Below are 22,802 nucleotides of genomic sequence, written 5' to 3'. Positions count from 1 at the left end.
TTCTACATTCATGAGGGCCACGTGATAAGAGGCCTCCCCGGAAGAGAGGCTCGGCCCACGTGCTGCTCGAGTGGGGAGACGTGATCTCGGCGTAGCACAGGCCGGGCGACGGCGGTGCCCTCTTGGGTTGCAACGTGTGAAGCGCAGCTAGAGGATCTCGGAGGGATGCAGCTTCTTCCCCAAAGGGCCCCTCGCAAGCATCGCGACTGATCCGAGACTTGCACTGCAGTGGAGCAGCGCTTTCTCGGCTCACTCCGGCGCGCATCCCCCCCCCCGCACTCGTTTCTTTGCCCCCCTACAGTTAAATGTTCCACTTCGTCTAGCACTTTGCCCTGGGTTGGGAAGATGGGTAGGGCAGCGTTTTCGCTTTCTCAACCTGCAGAGTAGGATTAATAGCGACGCAACTTGCAGGTTTATTATAGGATGTGCGCACTGCAGGTTGTAAAGTACTTTCCGAATTGCAGCTGTCTCCTATGACGAAGGACTTAGTACATCGCCTTCTGATGGCGCACCACAAGTTGCACTCTTTTAAGTATCCGTTGTAATTTTGAGTTTTTTTTGTGGAGTAGCTTTATGAGGTGCATCTGTTAACCCCATATTAAACGTGAGGGAGGGGGGAGACTTGTTTTTAATGTTTTAAAAGTTTTAAATCTGGATTTTATTGTTAGCTGTCCAGAGTGCAATTTTTCTGGCGGAGTAACCTCATTAGTCTGTTGTAGCAAAACCAAGGAAGTCTTATGACACATAAAATGTTACTCTTAATTTCCATCTGATCTCTTTAGTGTTTTCCATCACTCATGTGTGTATATACTTGCCAACAACAGATACACTTCATGTACCTGATGAAGCGAATCCTAATCCACAGAAACGTATGCCACAAATGTATTGAGCGATAGTGACAGAAGTCACACGCTCATGTTTAGGCAACGTAGAGTGCAATCCTATGCATGTTTAGAAAGAAAAAAAGTCAGGATTCCATGGCTGGCTGCTGTGAGCTGTACAACTTTTTTTCTGTTAACACATGTATAGGATCGCACCCTTTGGCTGCAATCTTATACACACCTGGGATTAAGTCCCATTGAACGCAGTGTGATTGAATTTCTGAGATGTGTATAGGATTGGGCTGTAAAGCTCATTGGGTGACCTTGGTGTAGATTCCATCTGTCAGCCTAATTTATGTCACAGGGTGAGGATACAAATAGAGTGTGGGTCGGGCAACAACATATGCTGCTCTGAGCTTGCAGGAAGGGCAAGATAAAAATGCAACAAAATAGCAATAATAAGCAAAACTAACATTTACAAAAGCAGTTTTTATTTATGTTTACAGAAGTAAAGATATACAATTTAACCAAACTGTATTGACAGTAGTTTTCTCTTTCCTGCAACACACAGTGCCAAAGAGCACTAGTCTATGAAAAATCCCATTGCAAAGGGTAATTACCCATTTGCTTTTCAAATCACAATTGCAATATTTTAAATACACATTTTCACTAAAAATAATGGTTAAAAACACTTATGCAGTTGAAACCTCTCTTAACTACCTACCCCAACTTTCTGAAGCCTTCTCTGTGAATATGGTTTGACACACTGACCATGCGTGTTATTTAATTGGAAGAAAATCTAATTTCTAACTAATATCACATTAACTTCCTTACAATTCATCTATAGGCCCCATTCAGACAACATGCTAAACCATGCTGCTTAAACACAAAATGGTTAATGGAATGCATGCATTCCGTTAACCATTTTGTGGTTAAGCAGCATGGTTTAGCATGTTGTCTGAACTGAGCCATACTAGAACAGAAGGAGAAACTCTAAAACAGGCTTTCATTAAGGAAAAAGGAATAGCTATACCAGTTGGATTTTATATTAATTGGTATCATTTCCCTTTTAAATGGCAAGTATCAATTTCTCTGCACTTGTGATATTTATTGATTGCATTTTTATACCGCCCAATAGCTGAAGCTCCCTGGGCGGTTCACAAAAATTAAATAAGCCTACAAGTTTAAAAAAGATAAATAAGCCTACAAAGTTACTAGCCTACAGGGTTTTTTTTTACTAGCTGTATCTGAGGGATGGGCTTCATTTTCTCCATGGCCTGCATGGAAACCAGGTGGTAGAGTGAAAGAAAGATGCATCCTCCACCACACAACTTATTTGCCTGCATGGAATTCCTTGTTGCCTATGGCTACTAGGCATGCTGTTAAAGAGAAGATTGAAGTAAATCTTTAATTCTCCAAAATATGCTGTCTTCCAACCTTCTTTGGAAAACAGATAATTTACCAAACACACACACACACACACACACACACATTTGATTTAAAGCGTATAGAGCCACTACCTGTTCACACTTCACAGTGTGCTGAATCTAGGTTAGTGCTTTGTCATTTCAGGGGTGCCTGTTTCAAAAGTGGTCTAATTATCCATAGCCTGATTTTTGTATGTGTTTTATCACCCTGACTAGCTTTTGGGATAAAAAACTTTAACCATATGGATAGCTAACAAGCGATCTGATTCTCTCGATAAGCACACTATTAAGCGCAAACTGCCTTTAAAAGTAATTGCTTTGTTATTTACACTTGTGGAAAAATTAGATACAATTGTCAGCTTTATTTAATCAGTAGGCCTAAGTTTTATCATACACGGATCAAATACCTATTTACATAGCAATTAGCTAAAACACTTAAAATCAACTGATCATCGAGTGTCAAGTTCATTTGTTTCAATACCATTTTAAGAATATGGGGATTTTCACTAGCAAAACACCCTTTGTTTAACCTACTGAGCACCCTAAAGGCAAAGTTAGTGGTTTACTGAGTTTCTGAAAACTTTCTCACATGGCTTATCACAAAGACGTGCTTCTATTATAATGTGCAACGGTAAGGAAGAGATCAGCTAGTCACTGTGCAGGAATTATACACCAACTCTTGTCAACAGGTCACACCAGCTAGCAGGTTATAACCTGCCAAGATGATTATTTGCTCTGTCATATTGTAATTTGATCAATTCAACTGTAGAATGCTTGGGAGAGTAGATTCCATGTGGTGTCTCTTCGGCAGAATAGAACAGTTAAGCAATCAGGAGAAATACAGTTATTTGTTCTTTAGTCTATTTTAAAAATGTCATTGGCCTGCAAAGCTTTGTGAAAGTGCACCATTTCTCTCTCTGATTTTAAAATAATTCCTAGCTTTTTGGGTGATGCAAGTAAGTAATGGTGAAAGGGGAGCATCTGCCAGCCCTAGAATGAGAATAAAATAAAGTTAGAACCAATTTTCTATATGATTTCTATATAGTTCTTTATAGCTTTTCAAAAGCACATTTGATATAACTAAATAACAAATCAAGAGTTTAATGACAATTGTCTTTTAAGTGTCACAGAACGGAACATTGGTACTTACCGAGAAGGTTCCTTCTGGGTTGGTGTGCGGAAGGCATCCTACAATGGGTTAACTCCCCCTATCGCCCAGGAAAAGCAGGGACTTACATGACTGAGTTTTAAGCCCTCTATTGGTCTGAAGCTCCTCCTAGCCAGTTCCGTCCATGGCTAAAGCTCAGAAATTGAGAAAGGAAGCATCTCTTTGTATCATAGGTAAGGAAGAACCACAGAGGAACAGATAACTTTTTAGTAAGTACTTAGAAATCAATCTGAGAGTACAAACTTTGAGGATCCTTAGGAAAAGGTCTGGCCGGCTAAATGCAGAGACAAGTGGCCTGATAGACTCGGTGGTGTTTCAGGGTGTGGTTGGGATGCCTTCCGCACACCAACCCAGAAGGAACCTTCTCGGTAAGTACCAATGTTCCGTTCTCCAGGTTGGTGTGAGGAAGGCATCCCACAATGGGATATGCAAAAGCTAAAACCCCTTATCTGGGTGGGAAAATCTTAAGCCGAGTCTATTGTAGTCCTACAACCTGCTGGAGGACTCTCCTGCCAAAGGAGGCATCCGCTGAGGCATATGTGTCTATTTTGTAATGTCTTATGAAGGAATTAGGACTTGTCCAGGTGGCCGCCTTGCAGATTTCTGCCAGAGGGGCATTAGTACTTAAGGCGGCTGATGTAGCTGCTGCTCTAGTGGAGTGAGCTGTGACTCCTAATGGCTTGGGGAGGCATGAGGCCTCATAGGCCGAAAAAATACATGCTTTTAACCACCTAGCTAGGGTAGATCTGGTAACCTTCTTGCCCATAGCCACAGGGTGAAAGGAAACAAACAGTGAATCAGATTTTCGAAAGGACTCTGTCCTTTTTAAGTAAACTTTAATGGCTCTGCAGACATCCAGCTTGTGCCAGGCCTTCTCCTGTGGATGAGAAGGGTTAGGACAGAAAGATGGCAGAATAAGCTCCTGTGACCTATGGAATAGCGTGTTGACCTTAAGGATAAAGGTCGGGTCTGTTCGAAGGACGACAGAATCCTTATGGAAGGTGATGAGGCCTTTTCTGATTGAGATGGCAGATAACTCTGAGATTCTGCAAGCAGATGTTATGGCCACAAGGAAAAGAACTTTTTGTGACAAAATGCATAGTGGAATAGAGGCAATTGGTTTGAAGGGAGGTTTAGTCAATGCAGAAAGTACAACATGTAGGCTCCAGGAAGGAAACCTATGGACAATGGGAGGACTCTTGAGTGCTGCTCCACGGAGGAATCTTTTGATGTGAGGGTGTGAACTTAGTGGCTGCCTACCAGGCCTGGAAAGGACTGATGACACGGCTGACGTCTGCCTGCGCAGGGTACCCGGTTTTAAACCCATCTGAAGGCCTTGTTGGAGAAAGGGTAGGAGTTCCTTGACACCTGTTGCCCGTGGAATAAGCTTCTCCCTTTCACTCCACCTGCAGAAGGACTTCCAGGTTGTTTCGTAAATTCTGGTGGTGAAGTCCTTGCGGGATGCCAGCAGGGTGGATATGACATCCTCAGAATAACTCAGAGTTAAGTAGATGGACCTCTCAGCAGCCAGGCGGCTAGTTTGAGCCAATTTGGGTCTGGGTGCAGTACTGGTTCCTGAGACAAGAGATCTGAGATCTGGGGCAGGAACCATGGACCTTGCACTGCTAGGGCTAGAATCTCGGAGAACCAGGGGCGTCGGGGCCAGAAGGGGGCTACTAGGACTACAGTGGCTTGTTCCTTTCTGATTTTTTGTAGAACTCTGGCTAAGAGGGGGATTGGAGGGAATGCGTAGAGCCTCTCTTTCGGCCAGTTGATATATAGAGCATCTATCCCTTCGGCTCCGTAAGACTGGAATCTGGAGAGAAATCTTGGCAGCTTGTGGTTGTGCCTGGATGCAAACAGGTCCAGCGTTAGTGGGCCGAAATGGTGTATGATTCTCTGGAAGACTGCTGGATGTAGGCTCCATTCCCCTGGGTCTATTTGTTGCCGACTCAAATAGTCTGCTGTATGGTTCAGGGTCCCTTTGATGTGTTGGGCTGATATGGAGGCTAAGTTCTGTTCAGCCCATAATAGCATGCTCTGGGCCTCCAGGTGTAGGGAGAGGGATTTGGAACCCCCTTGACGTGTTATGTGGGCTCGTGTTGTTGTGTTGTCCGTTCTGACTAGGACATGAGAATGTCGCAGATGGCGTGAGAATGCTTTTAGACCCAGGTGTACTGCCCTGAGCTCCAGCCAGTTGATGCTGTGGCATTTTTCCTCTGCATTCCATTTTCCTTGGGCCAGGAGAGAGTTGCAGTGGGCTCCCCACCCTTCGAGGCTGGCATCTGTTGTCAGTAAGATCCTCTGAGGCTCCTGGAAGGGGCTGCCCACCTGCAGATTTTGGAGGTCTTGCCACCACATGAGGGAGTCTCTGACGTGCAGAGGGAGAAGTATTGGGAGGCGATCCCTCCTTGCTATTTGAGCTTGGAAGGGTAATAGGAACCACTGAAGGGGGCGAGAATGCAGCCTGGCCCATGGGAGAATGCCGAGGCACGAGATCATTAAACCCAGAAGATGCGCAGCATACATTAAGTTGGTTCTTTGCCGATGAATTGCCCTTGAGCGGTCCTGAAGCTTGACTATTCTCTCTGGGGAGAGGAATATTAAACCCTTGGAGGTGTCGATGAGTGCTCCTAGATGAGGGAGGACCTGGGTGGGTGTGAGATGGCTCTTTTTTCTGTTTATGACAAAGCCGTGTCTTTCTAGGCACTCGACAGCTGTCTGTAGATCCTGCGAGGCTTTCTGACTGGAAACAGAACGGATAAGGTCGTCCAAATATGGATAAATATGCACGCCCTTTAGCCGGAGATGAGCTATTAGTGTCACCATGATCTTGGTGAAGATGCGGGGTGCCGAGGATAGGCCAAATGGAAGTGCTTTGTACTGGTAATGATAGTTCTGGTACGTGAAGCGTAGGAATTTTCTGTGAGGTAGTGAGATGGGAACATGCAGATATGCCTCTGTGAGGTCTATGGAAGTCAAATATTCTGCTTTGTGAAGGGCTTCTTTGATGGTTTGCAATGTCTCCATACGGAATTTTCGATATTTGACAAACCTGTTCAGATGCTTGAGGTCCAGAATTGGTCTCCAGCCTTTGCCCTTTTTGGCTACTAGAAATAAGATGGAATAAATACCTTCGTATTTTTCTATGGATGATACTGGTTCTGAAGTCTCCCCCCGATGAAGGGTTCCCTGGCGTCAGAACTGCTGTCGTCCAGACCTTGAGGCCAGAAGCGCTAGAGGAGTTGGCGCAAGATTTCCCCTTGAGGGAAGATCAACATTCCAGTGCTTAAGCCAAATGGAACGTCTGGCCACATTAGCAGCTGCTATGGAGCGGGCTGAAAACTGAAGCACATCTTGTGTAGCATCAGCCAGGAAGGCAAAAGATTTAGAGAGTTTGAGCAGTCCTCTGTATAAAGTAGGCTGATCTAATTCCTTATTTTTTATTATGTCTTCCACCCATAAGATGGAAGCTCTAGCGAAAAAAGATGATACTGCTGAGGCCCTTAAAGCTAATGCTGAAGCTTCATGCGCCTTTTTTAAAGCTGTATCTGATCTTCTTTCCCCGTGGTCTTTTAGGGGAAAGTCACCATCTTTTGGCAATACAGCACCTGAGAGCAAGGCCGCCACAGGGGCATCTACTAATGGAATTTTTAATTCTTCCATCACATTGTGAGGAAGAGTATAAAACCTCTGCGCTGTACTGACTCCCTTTTTCCCCTGGAGGGGAGATTTCCACTCCTCCTTCATTAATTTATTAAAGGAATTGGGAAAAGGTACCTCTCTGGTGGTTGGCTTGGGTTCTGGAAACATCGCTGCCCGTCTAGATAAAGATTGCTGTTTGTCGGGTTGTACTGGCTCACTAGCTAGAGAGACAATTGCTTTGGACAATAAAGGTAAAAAATCCTCTTTGTTAAAGAATCGATCAGCCGAGATATGGTCTGTAATTTCTATGTCTGACCATCCACCCTCCTCTCCTTCTGAAAAGAACTCCTGCAGTGACATTATGGAGGAATCACTGTCATGGTGGGGCTCAGCCAAGGGGGTCTTGGATTTGTTAGAGCGACCTTTGGCTATGGAGTATGGGTCTGGAGAGTCATCCCCAGAGCCTGCTGATGAGTGCAGACTATGGGAAGAATTGGGCTGTTTTGACCTGAAAGCCTTATTTTTGTTTTTTGTTTTATCATTGTTTTTATTTTTGTTTTCTAATTGTGGAGGAGGAGAGGAGGAAGACTCAGAAGTGTGCAAGCTTGATTCTGCAAGTTTGCAGAACGGCTTGATCTCAAGGTTTGCTTGTCTAACAAATGGACAGACAGATTATCCAGTACTGCCTTAGTGATCTGTGCTAAAACAGATTTATCTATTTGAGCCATGCTTAGGATAGGCGTTGGGGCTATCTCATTATTCTGTGTCTGAGCAATGGAGGAGGTGGAAGGAGGAGGGGCTTCCCTTTGCAAGTTGGAATCGAAACTGCAACTCAAAATGGCTGCCCGCTTTGTTTGGCGGGAAACATCCACATGGGGGAGAAAGAATGGATTTGATCTCACCCTTGATGCTGTTGGAGCATCTAGCTGCTCCGTTGCTTCCTCCTCTTGTTCTGAGTGGAGAGGGTGGCGTGCTGAACCCCCGACTCCCTCAGTCTCGGACTCCCTCAGTCTCGGCCGCAACTTTTGAGGCCGGGATCGCACCATTCCTGGTGTGTAAGAGACTCAGCGAGGGGCCTCGCTGGTGATCTCTTTGATCCTCCATGGCTGGGAGACTCAGTAGGCAGCCTAAGCCGGCAAACTCTCCTTGACCTTTCTGGCAGGTCATCCTTTTGTCTGCTGATGGCTTCCTAACGACTCTCACATGAGTCATTGTTTTCTTTTTCTTTTGAGGCTTCGAAATGGTTTTCTTTGCTGGAGGGGTCATAGAGAATGATAGGCAAGCGGCAGAGAAAAAGAAGCAGAAAAGGTTTGTTTTTTGGTAAGAGGATGAAAAAATAAAGCCTGGTTATAAGAAAGAAAGTCAAAGAGGTAAGAAGTTTAAAAAGTGTTAGAAATAGAGATAAGTATAGGCTTGAGATAGGAGATGAGAAGTAGCTCTGTCCTGGGCGAAAAGCAGGGACGAACTGGGTGGGAGGAGCTTCAGACCAATAGAGGGCTTAAAACTCAGTCATGTGAATCCCTGCTTTTCCTGGGCGATAGGGGGAGTTAACCCATTGTGGGATGCCTTCCGCACACCAACCTGGAGAACTGTCATTTTTGCTAGTGCACTCTAGTATATACATTTGCAATTTAATTTGGACAACTATAGTACTCTATAATTGGTATTTTGCATTGTGTCTATGAGAAGTTCGAAATTATTAGCGGCCAGACCACTAGTCCTCTGAAGTCAACATTTTTGTCTGGCTCTATATCTGAATATTAGTAACTTTTTGAAACCACCTATACAAGTGCTTTACACAATTTCCAGCAACGTGAGATTATTGCATGAAAGCACTTCAGCTGTTCATTCCATGTGAGAATGAAGGAACAGGCAATTGAGTGGTAGTGAACAACTGAGGTGACCAAAGGGTTGAAGAATGGGTGAGTTAAGGAATCCTTTACCTGTATCTTGGCATATATTGGAATGAAACATCTGGCAGAGTCAATATTGCTCGACTCAAATTTTGACACTTGATTGTGAGCATTACAAAAAAGTTTATTTTGGTAGTTGTCTGATTAGCAGTTTGTCAGTAAAACTCCCAAACCGTTTTTTTAAACATGAGGAGGTGAATCCAGATTTTCATATTTCAAGCAGACTCAATGGAGTCAATGGGACAGATCAGTAATGAGTAACTTATATTCCACTGATTTCAGTTGGTCTACTCTTGACTAAATTTGGAACCAACAAAGGGCGCTTCTAAAGAAGATTGGCAGTAAAGCTGTTGCAATGGACACTCTCCCCCCTGCACAGGGAACCTTGAATCGCTGCTTCTACAATCTCCTTATTCACACAAATATGTTTACAAAATATACCACAACATAGTAATTGCTTATACAATTGCTCTCTGGCGTTGCCACCACTGAAACGCTTACCAGCAGGTGCTAGGGACTTCAGTGCTTCTAAAAGATGAGGACTGGAAAACTTGACCATGCATCTAAATGGCTCTTTATTATTCAAGACGACGTTTTCTTGTTCACTTCTGAACATTGTTTCAAGCTATAAGCCAAAACAATCAATGTTATTTTTTAAAAGGCCTTCATAGTTTCTAATAAATCACTTTTAGATTTCGAAATCTTAAAATGACTGCGCTTTATTTTTGGAAAACACATGATTATATTTTGAGGCTTGGCTTAAGATATCACGCTGGCCTACTAATTATCTGCTTTAAGAACTCCTTACCTTCTGCTAGATACCCCTTTCAAGGTTTAAGCATTTTCTTTAATTTCAAATACGTAATAAAAATAACCCATGTCAACTTCCCCAGAATTTACAATTTCTTTTCAAAATATCCAGTCTTTTACTATATAGTAATCCATGAATGAATGAATATATTTATTACGGTCATTGACCAATACCAGCAATACATTTAACAAACAACACTCTATACAAAATACGTTACCACATTACATCTACCTACATCTAGAGAGTCAGAGTTCATAACAGTTATATCAACAAATCCGTCGAAAATCACAGGGTACCCTCAGGGGCTAAAAAGGTACGGCATATTATTGTAATTGTACAAAATTTAGCCATTTTATTGGTAATATAAGAAATCTTATCCAAAAGTAATAAGGAAATATAAAATTTTGCAGTTCTACCTGGGTATTTATATAAAATAGGTAGAATAAGATAATTCCGAAGATCCCGATAAAAGGAGCAGTATAAAAGTACAACTCACCATTTCAACATCCCTGTTATTACAAGGGCATAGACGGTCTTGGAATGGTATTCCCTGAAATCTCCCCTCCAAAAACTTGGAGGGCAGAACATTGAGTCTAGCCAAAGTAAAAGCTTTTCTGTAATTACGGAAAGTCAGATTGGTCAGGTAAGCACTTGACTCAAATGTCTTATTTCTTAAAGGACTGGTATAAGACAATGAGCTTACATGCTCCTGCAATACAATATCCCAGATTCTCTGTTTGACTGCTGCCTTGGCATTTGAGTAGCCTAAAGCTATTAAGACATTGGGAGAAAATCCCAATAGAGATAATTCCTTACCCAGATACTTTTCCCATTTCAATTGAAAGGGGTCCAACAGTATCAAAGGAGCCAGCCCAGCTGGTAAGAATGTAAGTTTCAACCAGTAATTGTTCATATGCAATTTGGTACGGGCTTCAATGGGAATAAGACCAGCCTCTAGCTGCAAAGCTGTATTGGACACACAATGAAGTATTGAAAATATAGTTCTTAAAAATTTGGTCTGAATAATTCCATATAGCATTTGGGCAATAGTTTTAGCCACAAACACTTGGATCGCGGAGGGGATATGTTGCCTGCCTTTAGTATAAAAAAATCTTATCAGTGCTGCAGTGCTCCTCCACACATGTGTCACCACATGATTTATATGAGTGAGCCATGATCCAGATGCATGGAACATCATTCCCAGATATTTACAGCTAGCAACCTGCTCAATGGGATTTTCATTAATCATCCATTTATGTTTTATTTTCCTCCTGCCAAAGACCATCATCCCAATGTTATTTTGTTTAAAGTATGATTGACTTGCCTTTTAGAGTTCATTTTCTTAAGCCATAAATACTTTTACTAGCATCTTATTAAAGACAAAGCAAAGGGTGCCCCCCAGTGGTAGACAGGCAACTTAAGACCAAGGTCACTATTAGCAAGTAAAAAACACAGCCACTGGAGCAATTTTTGTTCTTCTTGCAACTAATTATGTATTATAATTGACCTACTCAGTATTGTTACTGGCGACAGATGGCTGCATTAAGCATAGGAATGACTTCGGCCTCAGAACACTGTTTTTGGATTGCAGTCTACTGAGGCATGAGAAATATTTTAAATTTCATAACCATGCTTCAACATTTGCAGTGTGTATGGAATTTTGCTATCCTATATGCAGGGAATGATCTGCATGCAGAATGGAAAATCCCAATCAGTGAAATATTTCCCTTAATAAAAGAGAATGAAGAATGCGTTTCAGACTGCATCCCAAGCATGCTGCATGTTGAACAAATGTATAATTAGAGGTGACTCATACAAAACTGAGAAGCAAACCAATATTTTTTCACAAGCGCAATGATAACTACAAATTCAGAGTTTCCTGATCTTTAGAAAATTATAGGGCTGTTGCCCAATTTAAAAAAATGACGACAAAACTTAGGGCACAATCCTATGCACATTTAGACAGGAAAAAACCCCCACAACTCCCAGCATACTCCAGCAGCATGGAAGTTGTACAACCTTTTCTGTTTAGATATGTATAGGACTGTACCCTTAGTCAATCAATTATATGAATTTTAGGCTGCTATCCTATGCATACCTATATGGGAGTAAATCTCACTTTACAAAGTGGAACCTACTTCCATGCAGAAGATTGCACGGTTAAACCTGCATATGAATAAAATACTTGTTTAAAGAAGAACGCACATCTTTCAACCAGCATGATCTTTCGATTATTACTTCCAGTCAAATTTTAAGATGTCTTAAAAGATTTTAGGATTTTAATAATGTATTGGTTTTCTGTTTTTAATCAGCTTTATGTATTTTATATTTTTGTATTCAATGTTGTTCCCCGCCTCGATCCAGAGGGAGAGGCGGGTAAGAAATAAATATTACTATTACTATTTCTTCCTATATGAAACAGAAGGGGACATACCCCCTCTAAGATGTGGGTTTTTTTGGAAATTGATATTCAAATTATTAACTTTTTTTTTTTAAAAAAAAAAAATCTGCTTAATATGAGCAAAGGATCCTTTTTAGCTGAGGAAGTATTTTTATAAATTAATTTAAGCAATTGACTAAACGTTACAGCCCTAAAAAACATAAGGAATGCAAAATTTTGGGGAAAAATACATTTTGAAGAATGTACTTATTTGTACTGCCAAATACGCTTTAAATATACATTTTTTACCTTGTATTGTGCAAACTCTAATTTTGGCTGAGGACCATCAGCAAAAGCTTCCCGATTAATTCTCTGAATTTTCTCCTTTTCATGTTTATCTTCCTGAATAATCCCTGGAACCACTGGAAAATGCAGAATCATATAAACACATGTAAAACATTAAATTTTATCTTTTTCAAAGTGACATTCAGAAGTGAAAAGAATTCCAAAAACACAGAGTTAAGCATGCATGCTCAGCCCAGTGTCATTAAAGTATGCTGAACCCTTAAAATCCTTTTACCCAATAATAGTCTTATTAGGCCAGTGCCAGAGAAAACTTTATCACCTGGCAAGACAAACATGTTGGGCACAGCTTGAAGGCATGCTCCTGCATATGCTAAACCTCTTGTTGTGCACACACAGAGAGGAGACAGGGAGCCCAACAAAGTTGGCCATGCAATGAAGGTGATCTATCTACCTTCAGCGATGGCCAGAAGTCTTAATATTTAAGTCAGCTATTTTGATGTGAAGTTATACATAGCAAGGTAGTATACATACCACTTTTCAAGGTGCTATTTTTTTCTTCTAGAGGTTGTGGGTGATGAGTTTGAAAGCTCTGGGAAAGAGAGGAGGGAAAAAAGAAAGAATACCAGAACATTAATTTAGTGTATTTTGGCTATGAGTTGGAAATTAAGCATTTAGAAATAAGTATTTCAAGTTTACGATTAAGAGTGCAATCCTATGCATGTTTAGACAGAAATAGGCCCTCCAACTGCCAGGATTCCCTAGGAAGCTATGTCTAAACATGGCTGTTATTTCTGCCTAAACATGTACAGGATTGTGCCCTAAGTAAATTTTAGGAAATATTCTTAAGTCTATCCTCTTTTTATAAGCAATAGGAATCTAGTAATGACCAGTGTTGCAGGAACATGTATTGATTTCAAACCTCTTTATAGTCCTGTTCAGGTTATTCCAGCTTGTGGAATTCCAACTTGTGTAGCAGCATGGGGCTTTACTGCCCCCACCCCAACACCCCCCACATGCAAGAGCCCCGCCCTCTCCAATCTCAACCTTGCCACAGTGATCAAGTAGGCAACTATGCGTTTTCCACTCAATGAGCAGAGAAGCTCCCTCTAGACCTTTCCACTTAACATGGAAAGGTGGGGCTGGTACACATGGCCCTGCACTCTTTACAAACGTTGGAATTTCTTGTTCAGTCATAATGGCTGAACAAATCCTATTGAGTTGCTATTCAGAAATGGGAAGTGAATGCTCAATGATCGTAGTTCCTGCATCAGTACCTTTAGAGGTTAAGTAGTAACAGCACAGAATTTTAAAACTCCAATTTACTATTCAACTATTGATTAAGAATTGAGGAATGCCTTTAAAAATCAGAAGTCGGGAAATTAATCCTGTCCGGTGGTAAGTTTACCTTACTGAAAGTCTGTCCAGTTCTGTAGTACTATAATGCGATCTCTTGGAATAAGTCATTTCCCCACCTGCTGGGAAGTTTAGAACCACGCCTAAAACAAAAACTCCAAGTTTGGTTCAGAATAGAATACTGAAGTTGCTCACCTGGCTATACCGCTTAAGTAAAATATCTTTAAGGGAATCTAAACAATGGCTTCGGAGGTCCATTTCATGGGTGTCACTGTAATGGGCAGCAATCAACAGGGCCTTCAAATGAAAATGGAGGTGATTTATTAATTACGCTGAAACACTATAATAATTTCATATTTAAGCATATTTAAATTCTCAGAGAATCAAACTTGCACTGTTGCTCGCCCATTCATTCATTCTTGCTATGGCTAAGTTTAGGAATTACCTTCAAGACGACAGAACGTAAATCTTTAAAAGGGAAAGTATATTTACCTGAAAAAGCAAAGGTATACAGCTCCTTTTCGTAGAGTTGGATATGAAGATATAAGGAGTCTGTGACAGGTAAACAACATAGGTTGGCTTGTATTGGTTTGGTTTTGTATACTGTGTTCCCCAAGCAATTCGAATCCATATTGCATTGTCTTCATATTCTTTAAAGCTGATAGTTACCTGATTCAAAGGTAAGGAAAGATTTACATTGCAGTGTAGCTGGTAGAGTTAGGCATATCAAAGCAGTGAGCACACCATAGTTAAAGTCTCTAGAGGGATAGACATAGTTATTTCTTATATGCGCATTAGAGTGAACACAAAGATTGCAAACTACTTCAAAACATAGTTTCTACAGCTTATAAAAGTAATATGACTTTAAGCGTATGATTACTTTCCCCTGTATGACAACTGCATTGTGCGTTGTGTCCCAACCTTCAAGGATTAAAGGCAGTTCAAAAGATAAGGATCACTGCTAAATAGGACATAAGACAAAATTTCCTCCCTTGTAATTTCAAACTGCTTTAGATTTAGATTATTTTAATACAGTAGGACAATAAGTAAAACCTCTTAATTAAGTAAAAACCTTTATATGCATTTTCATTGTTTATTCTTACATTTTTCAAAGCTGACCGAAGACTTCTTTTAAATTTCTTTTTGAAATCCACCAAGTCAAAAAAGTAATTTTCATCACCTGCCAATAAAATAAAACCTATTATTTATTTATTTATTTATTTATTTAGAGTATTTTTATCCCGCACCTCAGCCAAAAGGCTCTCGGAGCTGCTTAGAATGTATCAATAAAGAAAACAGTCCCTACCCACAGGCTTACATTCTAAAAAATAAAAAAAGACATGACACACAAGGAAAAGTGGATGGGGAGGGAAGAGGGAGAAAATAAAAAGAAATTAAGGAGACTGTTTAGGCTGGTGGGAAGGCCCTGCTCCGTCCTCTCATCTCCCAATGGAGGGGCAAACCAACAGCTCCTTCTTCCCAAGGTGAAGATGTTAGCCCTGTGTGTGTGTGTGTGTGGGGGGGTGTTTCCAACTGAAGCAGGCTCTGATGGTCCCTGCCTGCTCCAGTCTCCCTCGCATCTTCTTCCCCACAGGGTAGAATTATTGAATTATGCTTCATTCCAGACACAATATGTATAGCTTAAGTAAAAAATTACATACAGTTTTACACTGATGGGTGTATATTTACTTTCATGTCAAATACCATTTACTATGGGATGAAAGAATGTATATCTTTGACTGTAAACCTCAGACAACACACGATACCATAATCTAGATATAACATGACTTTGGGATTTCCCAACAAGTTGCATGTTTTGTAAGATGGTTGATAAAGTTAACTACTTTAGTGTCATTGTGAGGATACGCAAAATAAGGCTATAGAGTACTGCACATGAACAACGTTATAACACCTAAGAATAATCACTCCTTTAATAAATGTTTCATATATTTGTTTCAAATGTGATTGGAAGTTAAGATATGAATTAGATAATTCCAGTTCCTAATGATTAAGTACTTTGTATGAAATAATGTGATTACTACAGCAACGAGGAAACTACGTACTGCAAGCAGAAGACAAGACGTACGGAACACATTCTACTATAATAGCTTAAACACGAGAAAATAAATTTTAATGTATTCAGCTGAATAGGAACAGGCATTTTAGTTAGTTATGTTTTGCTAGACGGATGAACCCTTACCTTCTTCTCTAGTCATCTGGTAAACACTCCAAACCCTTTTTTCCCTGAATGTGTAGTTATCTGAGGAAAAATGTTTAATAATTAGCATTGAAACAAACAGAATGTTAACACATTTTGGATCAGTCGACAAATTTGGAATTTAGAAGGAGTGTCATGAATGCTTGTCCATTCATAAAATGCCTTAGAAACTAAGTACAGTGAGGCTGACCTTCAAAACACAAAGTCCACTCTTTTGAACCCAAATAAAGACGCTGGAGGGCAGAATTTCAGCTTACAGCATGCCAGCCTCTCAGTTAATTTCATTTTTTTAAAAAATTGTAAGAAATAAAATAAAAATCTGGAGGAGACAGAGAGCCTGCCAGGCACCAAGAGAACACTATCTTATATTACTTAAAAAGGAAAACTGGACTTGTTTTGTCATTTATGTACAATTGAGTGGTGGAGAAGACAAATCTTAATCTCATCAAAAGGAACTGCTAAGAGCTTGTCTGAAATGTAACTGGTTTTTCTAAACAATGTAAAAATGTCCTCTTTACAAAAACCAACTACAATATATACAACCAGCACTTTACTTACAAATCATGTCTAGATCTGCTGCATGCTTGATAGTTGCACAGTTCTCCTTCAAGACAATATGAACATCTCATGAGCATGGTTACACATTTTATACAATATATTCATTCATATAAAACTAAATTGTTTTTTCCATTAAGATAGGAACTTTATAAAGCATCAAAACCTATCTGCCTGAAATATAGCACACAGGGAATGAATGCTCCATTGAGATTGACATAATATTGGAAGCATTCAATCCCAAATCAACAAACCTGTTGAAATGCTGCAGTCATTATATAAGTTGAAACGTGTCTCCTGACACTTTCCTATCACTTGGGAGAATGGCAACCGCCCATCTCACAAAATTTGTTCAACTCCAAGAAAATTTGTTCTTGAAAAGCAAGAACAAGTTTGAGCAATGGAGGTGGTTGCCCTGCAGTGCTAGAGTTCTTGTAAAACAATTTTTTTGGTTGTACATACATTTGAACATGTACAGTGACTGAAAAAATTCAATTGAACTATAACACAACCCTCACGTACCACATTTTCTTGATTTGGCATGAAATGTTCCAAAGGCAACCCTGTGATAAAATCATTGACTATAGATGAAGCAAAGGTTCTCACTTAAAACCACAATAAAAAAAAGTGTTTACCAAACTGAAATGATAAATCATAATTTCATTTTTTTAAAGCAATGGGACATTTACAGGTTGTCATTATTTTCCCTCAAACTAGGTTAATCAGGATTTTATTATTACAATGAGCAGGGGTACAGAACTGTTTGAGGCTAGAATTCTATAACCTTCTGGATAGGTATCCTTCTGGATAGGTTGTCTGAGCTGGGAGTTGGAGGTACTGCGTTGCAGTGGTTCCGCTCCTACTTGGATGGCCAATTCCAGAAGGTGGTGCTGGGGGATTACAGCTCTGTGCCGTGGCTCCTAAGCCATGGGGTTCCACAGGGCTATTTTATCCCCTATGCTGTTTAACATATACATGAAGCCGCTGGGGGAGGTTATCCGGAGATGTGGACTGAGGTGTCACCAATGTGCGGATGATACCCAGCTCTACCTTTCCTTTTAATCAAACCCAGGTGAGGCAGTGGCTGTTCTGAACCAGTGCCTGGGCACGGTAATGGACTGGATGAGGGCTAACAAGCTGAGACTCAATCCAGACAAGACGGAGGTACTGTTAGTGAGTGGTTCATCTGTCCGGCGAGGTGATGTTTGCCCTGTCCTGGATGGGGTTGCACTCTCCCTAAAGGATCGGGTCCGTAGTTTGGGGGTGCTCTTGGATCCAGAACTGTCACTTGAGGCACAGGTGAACTCAGTGGCAAAGAGCACCTTTTATCAGCTCAGGCTGATTTACCAACTACGCCCTTATCTGGACAGAGATAGCCTAGCTACAGTTACCCATGCTCTGATAACCTCTCGCTTGGATTACTGCAATGCGTTATACATGGGGCTGCCTTTGAAAATGGTCCGGAAGCTTCAGCTGGTACAAAACAGGGCAGCCCGCCCACTAACAGGGACTGGCCGATGAGATCATATTACGCCAGTCCTTCTACAACTTCATTTGGCTGCCAGTCCAGGTCCGGGCCCAATTCAAAGTGCTGGTATTAACATTCAAAGCCCTAAACAGCTTGGGGCCAGGTTATTTGAAGGAACGCCTCCTCCCATATGTGCCTGCCCGGATCTTAAGATCATCCACATGGGTCCTTCTCCGTGAGCCCCTGCCGAAGGAAGTGAGGCAGGTGGCTACTAGGAGGAGGGCTTTCTCTGTTGTGGCACCCCGGTTGTGGAACAAGCTCCCCAGAGAGGTTCGCTTGGCACCTACATTGTTTTCTTTTAGTCGCCCACTGAAGACCTTTTTATTTTCTCAGTATTTTAACACCTAATTTAACTTAAATTTAAACTCTGCTGTTTTAATTTCATATTTTAACCTCTATCAATTTTTGCTGTGTGGTTTTATCCTGGTCGTGCTTTTTATATTGTATTTTGTATTTGTGTTTTTAAATTGTTGGTTGTTTTATTATGCTCTTCATGGTTTTAATTTTTGTGAACCGCCCAGAGAGCTTTGGCTATTGGGTGGTATAGAAATGAAATAAATAAAATAAAAATAAATAAACCTCCTGCGTGGTTTTAAACCCCACTGAACTCAATGGAACTTATTTCTAATTAAACATGTATAGGATTGTGCTGATAACCTCAAACTGTAATGAGTGTTGGTCATAAGAAAGATGGTATATGGAAATATTTTAAAGATATTCCCTCTATACGTAAAAAAGGAAAACATGCAAAGTATATAGTGAGACCAAGAGATGCAAAACATGCTTGTAAAGAAGGAAACAGTGTAAAACACTATTTAGTTGTAAATTAAGATGGTTTAGTAGTCATATTTGCACCATTGATCAGGAATATATGAATAAAGTTTCAATGGAAAATGTGATTTAAATCAACCTTTTTTCTCGCTGATTCAAATCATTTATTTAAATCACCTTGATGAATTCAATCCACCCTATTCCTTGTGGCCCATGTCCAGTCCTATTTTTGGCATAATTAGCCTAGTAAATAGGACTACAAACTATTTGTATAACAAATTGTTGAATACACATTATTTCCCTGAGTGGTGAGAAGCTTCAGAGGCAATGCAACTCAGGGTTTGAGTTCCTTTGGAGGAGACATGTGGTGTTTTTGTAATATTCACTTTATTTTCAAACATAGAGCTAAATAGGTGGGAAGCAGTGATGTTGGTCAGAACATTTTTCCAGTGCTTAATTTTTATGCAGAAAATGTTCCAATTCATAACTTTATTAGTAACAATGAATTGATGCCAATGGCAAACACAATATTAGGCAACCTTGGCAGTTTCAAAGTTGTAATTAAACTTTTATCAGCTGATTATCCCTACCAAGTATTTGAGAGAATACATATACGTTATTGAAATCAAAGGGGGTACATGAATGCCCCTTAAGTTAAGGTATAAGCCTACAAAAATGACACCTACAGAGTGAATAACTTTAAAGTGGGAGCAATCTGGAAACATGGATAGCATGCTGACGTGTTCACAATAAACCATAATTTTAAATAATGCTGGGGTATTGTGACATGCGAACAGGGACAATAGACTCCCTTTTTAAATTGAGATGAATTTATTTTTTATACCTTTATTACAATACATATGTATAAAAACAATCCATTTTACAAGAATGTTTTATGAACTATTTCTTGAGCTGACACCAAAACATTTTCACAAGTTTTTCAAAGCATTTCTCAAATTTTGTTCTCACCTCACAAAGCTGCACTACTTCTTGGGACACCTTTTCCTTTTTTTGATGAATATTTAAAGACTGAAGCTGAGTCTCAGTCAGAAACCCCCATGTGGCCAACATTTTTCCTATTTCTGAGCATGGGATTCGCAGCACAGTTCTCCTTATGTATTCAGCTACTGTCTCATCCATAATGAAGACCCTACAAAATAAAATGAAACACAATAAGCCAGAATCAGGTATAGGGTCTTTTCAGATGACACACTAAACTGTGGATTGCTAAAAAATGCAATACATGGTGGGTTAGCACATCATGTGTTGAGAGAAACCCCTCACCATGGTGGGGCATGTACCCGTACCCATGCCCGCTAACCATTATCTGCAAGATGATCTGTTTCAGCAAAAAAGAAAAACTGGTGACCATGGAGTCTGTCAGTAAAAGCAACCGCCACTTCCGGCAATGCTCTTGCTGCCACAGAATTTCAAGGAAGTCTGATTATTAGTAACCAAGATCTCCTGTGCTTTGACTACCTGAACCTGCTTCAGAAACCAGGACACACTACTACAGGTTAAATACATACCGTGTACTGCAAGAAAAGAGCTTTCAGAAATACTTAAATGGGTGAGTCCTTGAACAATAATCCTTGTTGTTTCTTTATTCCATTTTTATCCTGTCCTTCCTCCAAGGAGTTCAAGGCAGCATATATGGTCTGTTCCTTTATCTCAGTGTAACCACTCTGCAGTCTAACCCCTCTGATTTCATTCCAACCAGTGTAGTATACTAACATTAACCACTACACCACACTGACCCTTGCTATTGTTGTGAGAACAGAGCATCACAAGCATACAACAGCCCCTTTTTCTTATGAGCAATGTTAGAGAAAATGCTTGAAACATGCAAAATAACAGCTAGCATTTGAACATATGAAGAAAACACCCTTACCAAGAAGCATTAGTTTAATATTTCCCCAGTCCTCTAACTCCTTTTTTCAGTGAACTCATTAAATACACCACACTGACTCTTTACTAAAGCAATCTGCTTCACAAGAGGCTATCTGTAGACCAAATGAGAACCCCCACAGAACTCTTAAAAACAATTACTATACCTGACATCCATAAAATCGCTTTCTCCTATATTAAGCTCAAAGACACCAGTGAGCAACTGTTATAACAGTAATTGTTTTTGGAGAGCTTTTCCCAATGACCACATTGAAGAATAATCAATTGTTTACTTAGGATGGCAATCTATAAATGGGGTCTGAAGAGAATTGTTTTGTCTTCTTCCATTTAAAGTTTGTATACAAAAGCCTATTCAGTTGCTTTACTGCTATTAAGCCACTGCTGAAGACTTCCATGTCGTTTGGCTTATTTTGTTATGGATTTTTAAGTATCAGGCTTATGATGTTTTTTACTATTAGTGTGTTAATATGTTACCATTAGATTTTGTAATAAAATATCACTCAAAGAGCTTACATTCTTTCTTCTTCTTAATTCACCATTTAAATCCATACCCAACCATGAAGTGTTCTGGTTGACCGTCAGCTGGCCACTATGGGCCCATTCAGAAGACACCTTTAATCATGGCTTTAACCATGGTGAATAAGGTGGTTTAAGGTGTCTTCTGAACAAAGCCAGGCTTTCTGCTTAACCACCGTGGTTATAATCATAGTTTACGGTGTCATCTGAATGGGGCCTCTCTCTCAGCCTAACCCACCCCACAGGGTTGTTGTGAGGGCAGAACAGGGAGTCGGGGACCATGAAAACAGCCTTGTGCTCCTTGGAGAAAAGTTGGAGATACAAATAATTAAATGTGTACCTCTGAATACCAGATACTAACTACATACAAAAGTGGAAGGCAATCATCACGATGCTCCGAAAATGAGCCTCTACACTGTAGTCTACAGACCCATCTGGCAGGCCTATGTTGGAAACAGACTGCTGAGTTAAACAGACTTTATCTGGATCCAGCAAAACAATTTTTGTTTTTATTATGAGGGCATTTTGTCATTCATGACCAGCTTAACAGGATTTGTTCCAAATGAGGTGGCACTTAGTAAATAAACAGCATACTGTCTATGGCAGCCTTCCCCACCCTGGTCCCTTCCAGATGCATTGGGAGTGCAATTCCCATAATGCCCAGCTACTGACCATGTTGATGGGGAATTATGGGAGTTGTAGTCCCAAGGCATCTGGAAGGCTGTTCCATGGGCCTAACCAGGGTTCAAAATCCCCACTTAGCCTCTCCCACGAAGTTCTCACTGGATGACCAGTCACTCTTTCTCGGCCTTATCCCACCTCACAGGGGTGTTGCAAGGATGACACGGGGGAGCATCACGGACGCAGCCCCAGATTCCATGGAGGAAGAGCGGGGCAAAAGGACACTGTTTTTATGGCTTTTAAACGCACTACTTTTTTTATTGCCTTTAAAATTGTAACTTTTAAAATGTATTTTATCGCTGTAAGCCGCCTCGGGAGGGCTTCTGCCCTGACAGGCGGCCAAGAAATGTCCTAAATAAAATGAATAAACGCAACCCTGCGCATGTCTACTCAGAAGTAGGCGTTCCCGGGTAAGTGCGGGTAGGATTGCAGCCTGGATAAACGGCCCCCCGCTCCCTCCTGAGGGAAAGACACCAGGCCCGTTGCCGCTGAGGCCTCCCCTCACGGCCGACTCACTTAGGCGGAGGACTCCTGCCGCGACCATCCCGCGCCCGCCTCTTGGCCATTTTGTCCATCTTTCTCCTCAGCATCCCAGGCGCCTCCCGCCAGCCACCGCGAGCGCCCAACCGGCCCCTCAGCTTCGAATGACCCAATCAGCTGCCGCCTTCTCATCCAGCTAACCAACCGCCTGCCCGCGTTGGCGGCTGCGCAGTGCTTGACCTACACTTCCATGGGGAAGCCCTTTACCCCAGCTAGCCTGGAGCATGATGGGAGTTGTAGTCCAACACATCTGAAGGGAAC

General features: G+C 41.0%; 2 protein-coding genes across 4 annotated transcripts in view; both read right to left on the bottom strand.

Moving 5' to 3' along the window:
• The window catches only part of CMIP (c-Maf inducing protein), a 605,118-nt gene that overhangs the window by 554,497 nt on the left and 27,819 nt on the right, over window positions 1–22,802 (bottom strand). The gene's annotated exons all lie outside the window — the stretch shown is intronic.
• On the bottom strand, window positions 1,775–22,652 carry CENPN (centromere protein N). 3 transcript variants are annotated; one of them, XM_063140920.1, is made up of 11 exons: window positions 22,518–22,652; window positions 19,866–20,046; window positions 16,601–16,646; window positions 16,025–16,084; window positions 14,928–15,004; window positions 14,317–14,493; window positions 14,020–14,121; window positions 13,003–13,060; window positions 12,475–12,587; window positions 9,476–9,599; window positions 1,775–3,238 (listed from the first exon to the last, which is right to left on the bottom strand). In XM_063140920.1, exons 1-11 carry the CDS (start codon window positions 22,589–22,591, stop codon window positions 3,123–3,125), a joined length of 1,128 nt encoding a protein of 375 aa, XP_062996990.1. In that variant the 5' UTR covers window positions 22,592–22,652; the 3' UTR covers window positions 1,775–3,122. The 3 variants fall into 3 exon arrangements, with proteins under 3 accessions (XP_062996990.1, XP_062996991.1, XP_062996992.1); XM_063140921.1 differs by having other exon boundaries at window positions 12,475–12,578; XM_063140922.1 differs by lacking the exon at window positions 14,020–14,121.

The sequence above is a fragment of the Elgaria multicarinata genome, chromosome 14 (assembly GCF_023053635.1).
Source record: "Elgaria multicarinata webbii isolate HBS135686 ecotype San Diego chromosome 14, rElgMul1.1.pri, whole genome shotgun sequence".
Classification (NCBI taxonomy): Eukaryota; Metazoa; Chordata; class Lepidosauria; order Squamata; family Anguidae; genus Elgaria; species Elgaria multicarinata.
This window is presented reverse-complemented; position numbering and strand designations above follow the sequence as displayed.

Excerpts from the sequence above, each read along its gene's own strand:
- CENPN (XM_063140920.1), bottom strand. The coding sequence starts at position 22,591 with ATGCTGAGGAGAAAGATGGACAAAATGGCCAAGAGGCGGGCGCGGGAT. Across the intron at positions 9,600-12,474 it reads TAGAGTTTGCACAATACAAG|CTTGAAACAATGTTCAGAAG; the intron begins GTAAAAAATGTA and ends TTTGGCTTATAG. Across the intron at positions 3,239-9,475 it reads GAAGTCCCTAGCACCTGCTG|GGCTGGCAGATGCTCCCCTT; the intron begins GTAAGCGTTTCA and ends TTCTCATTCTAG.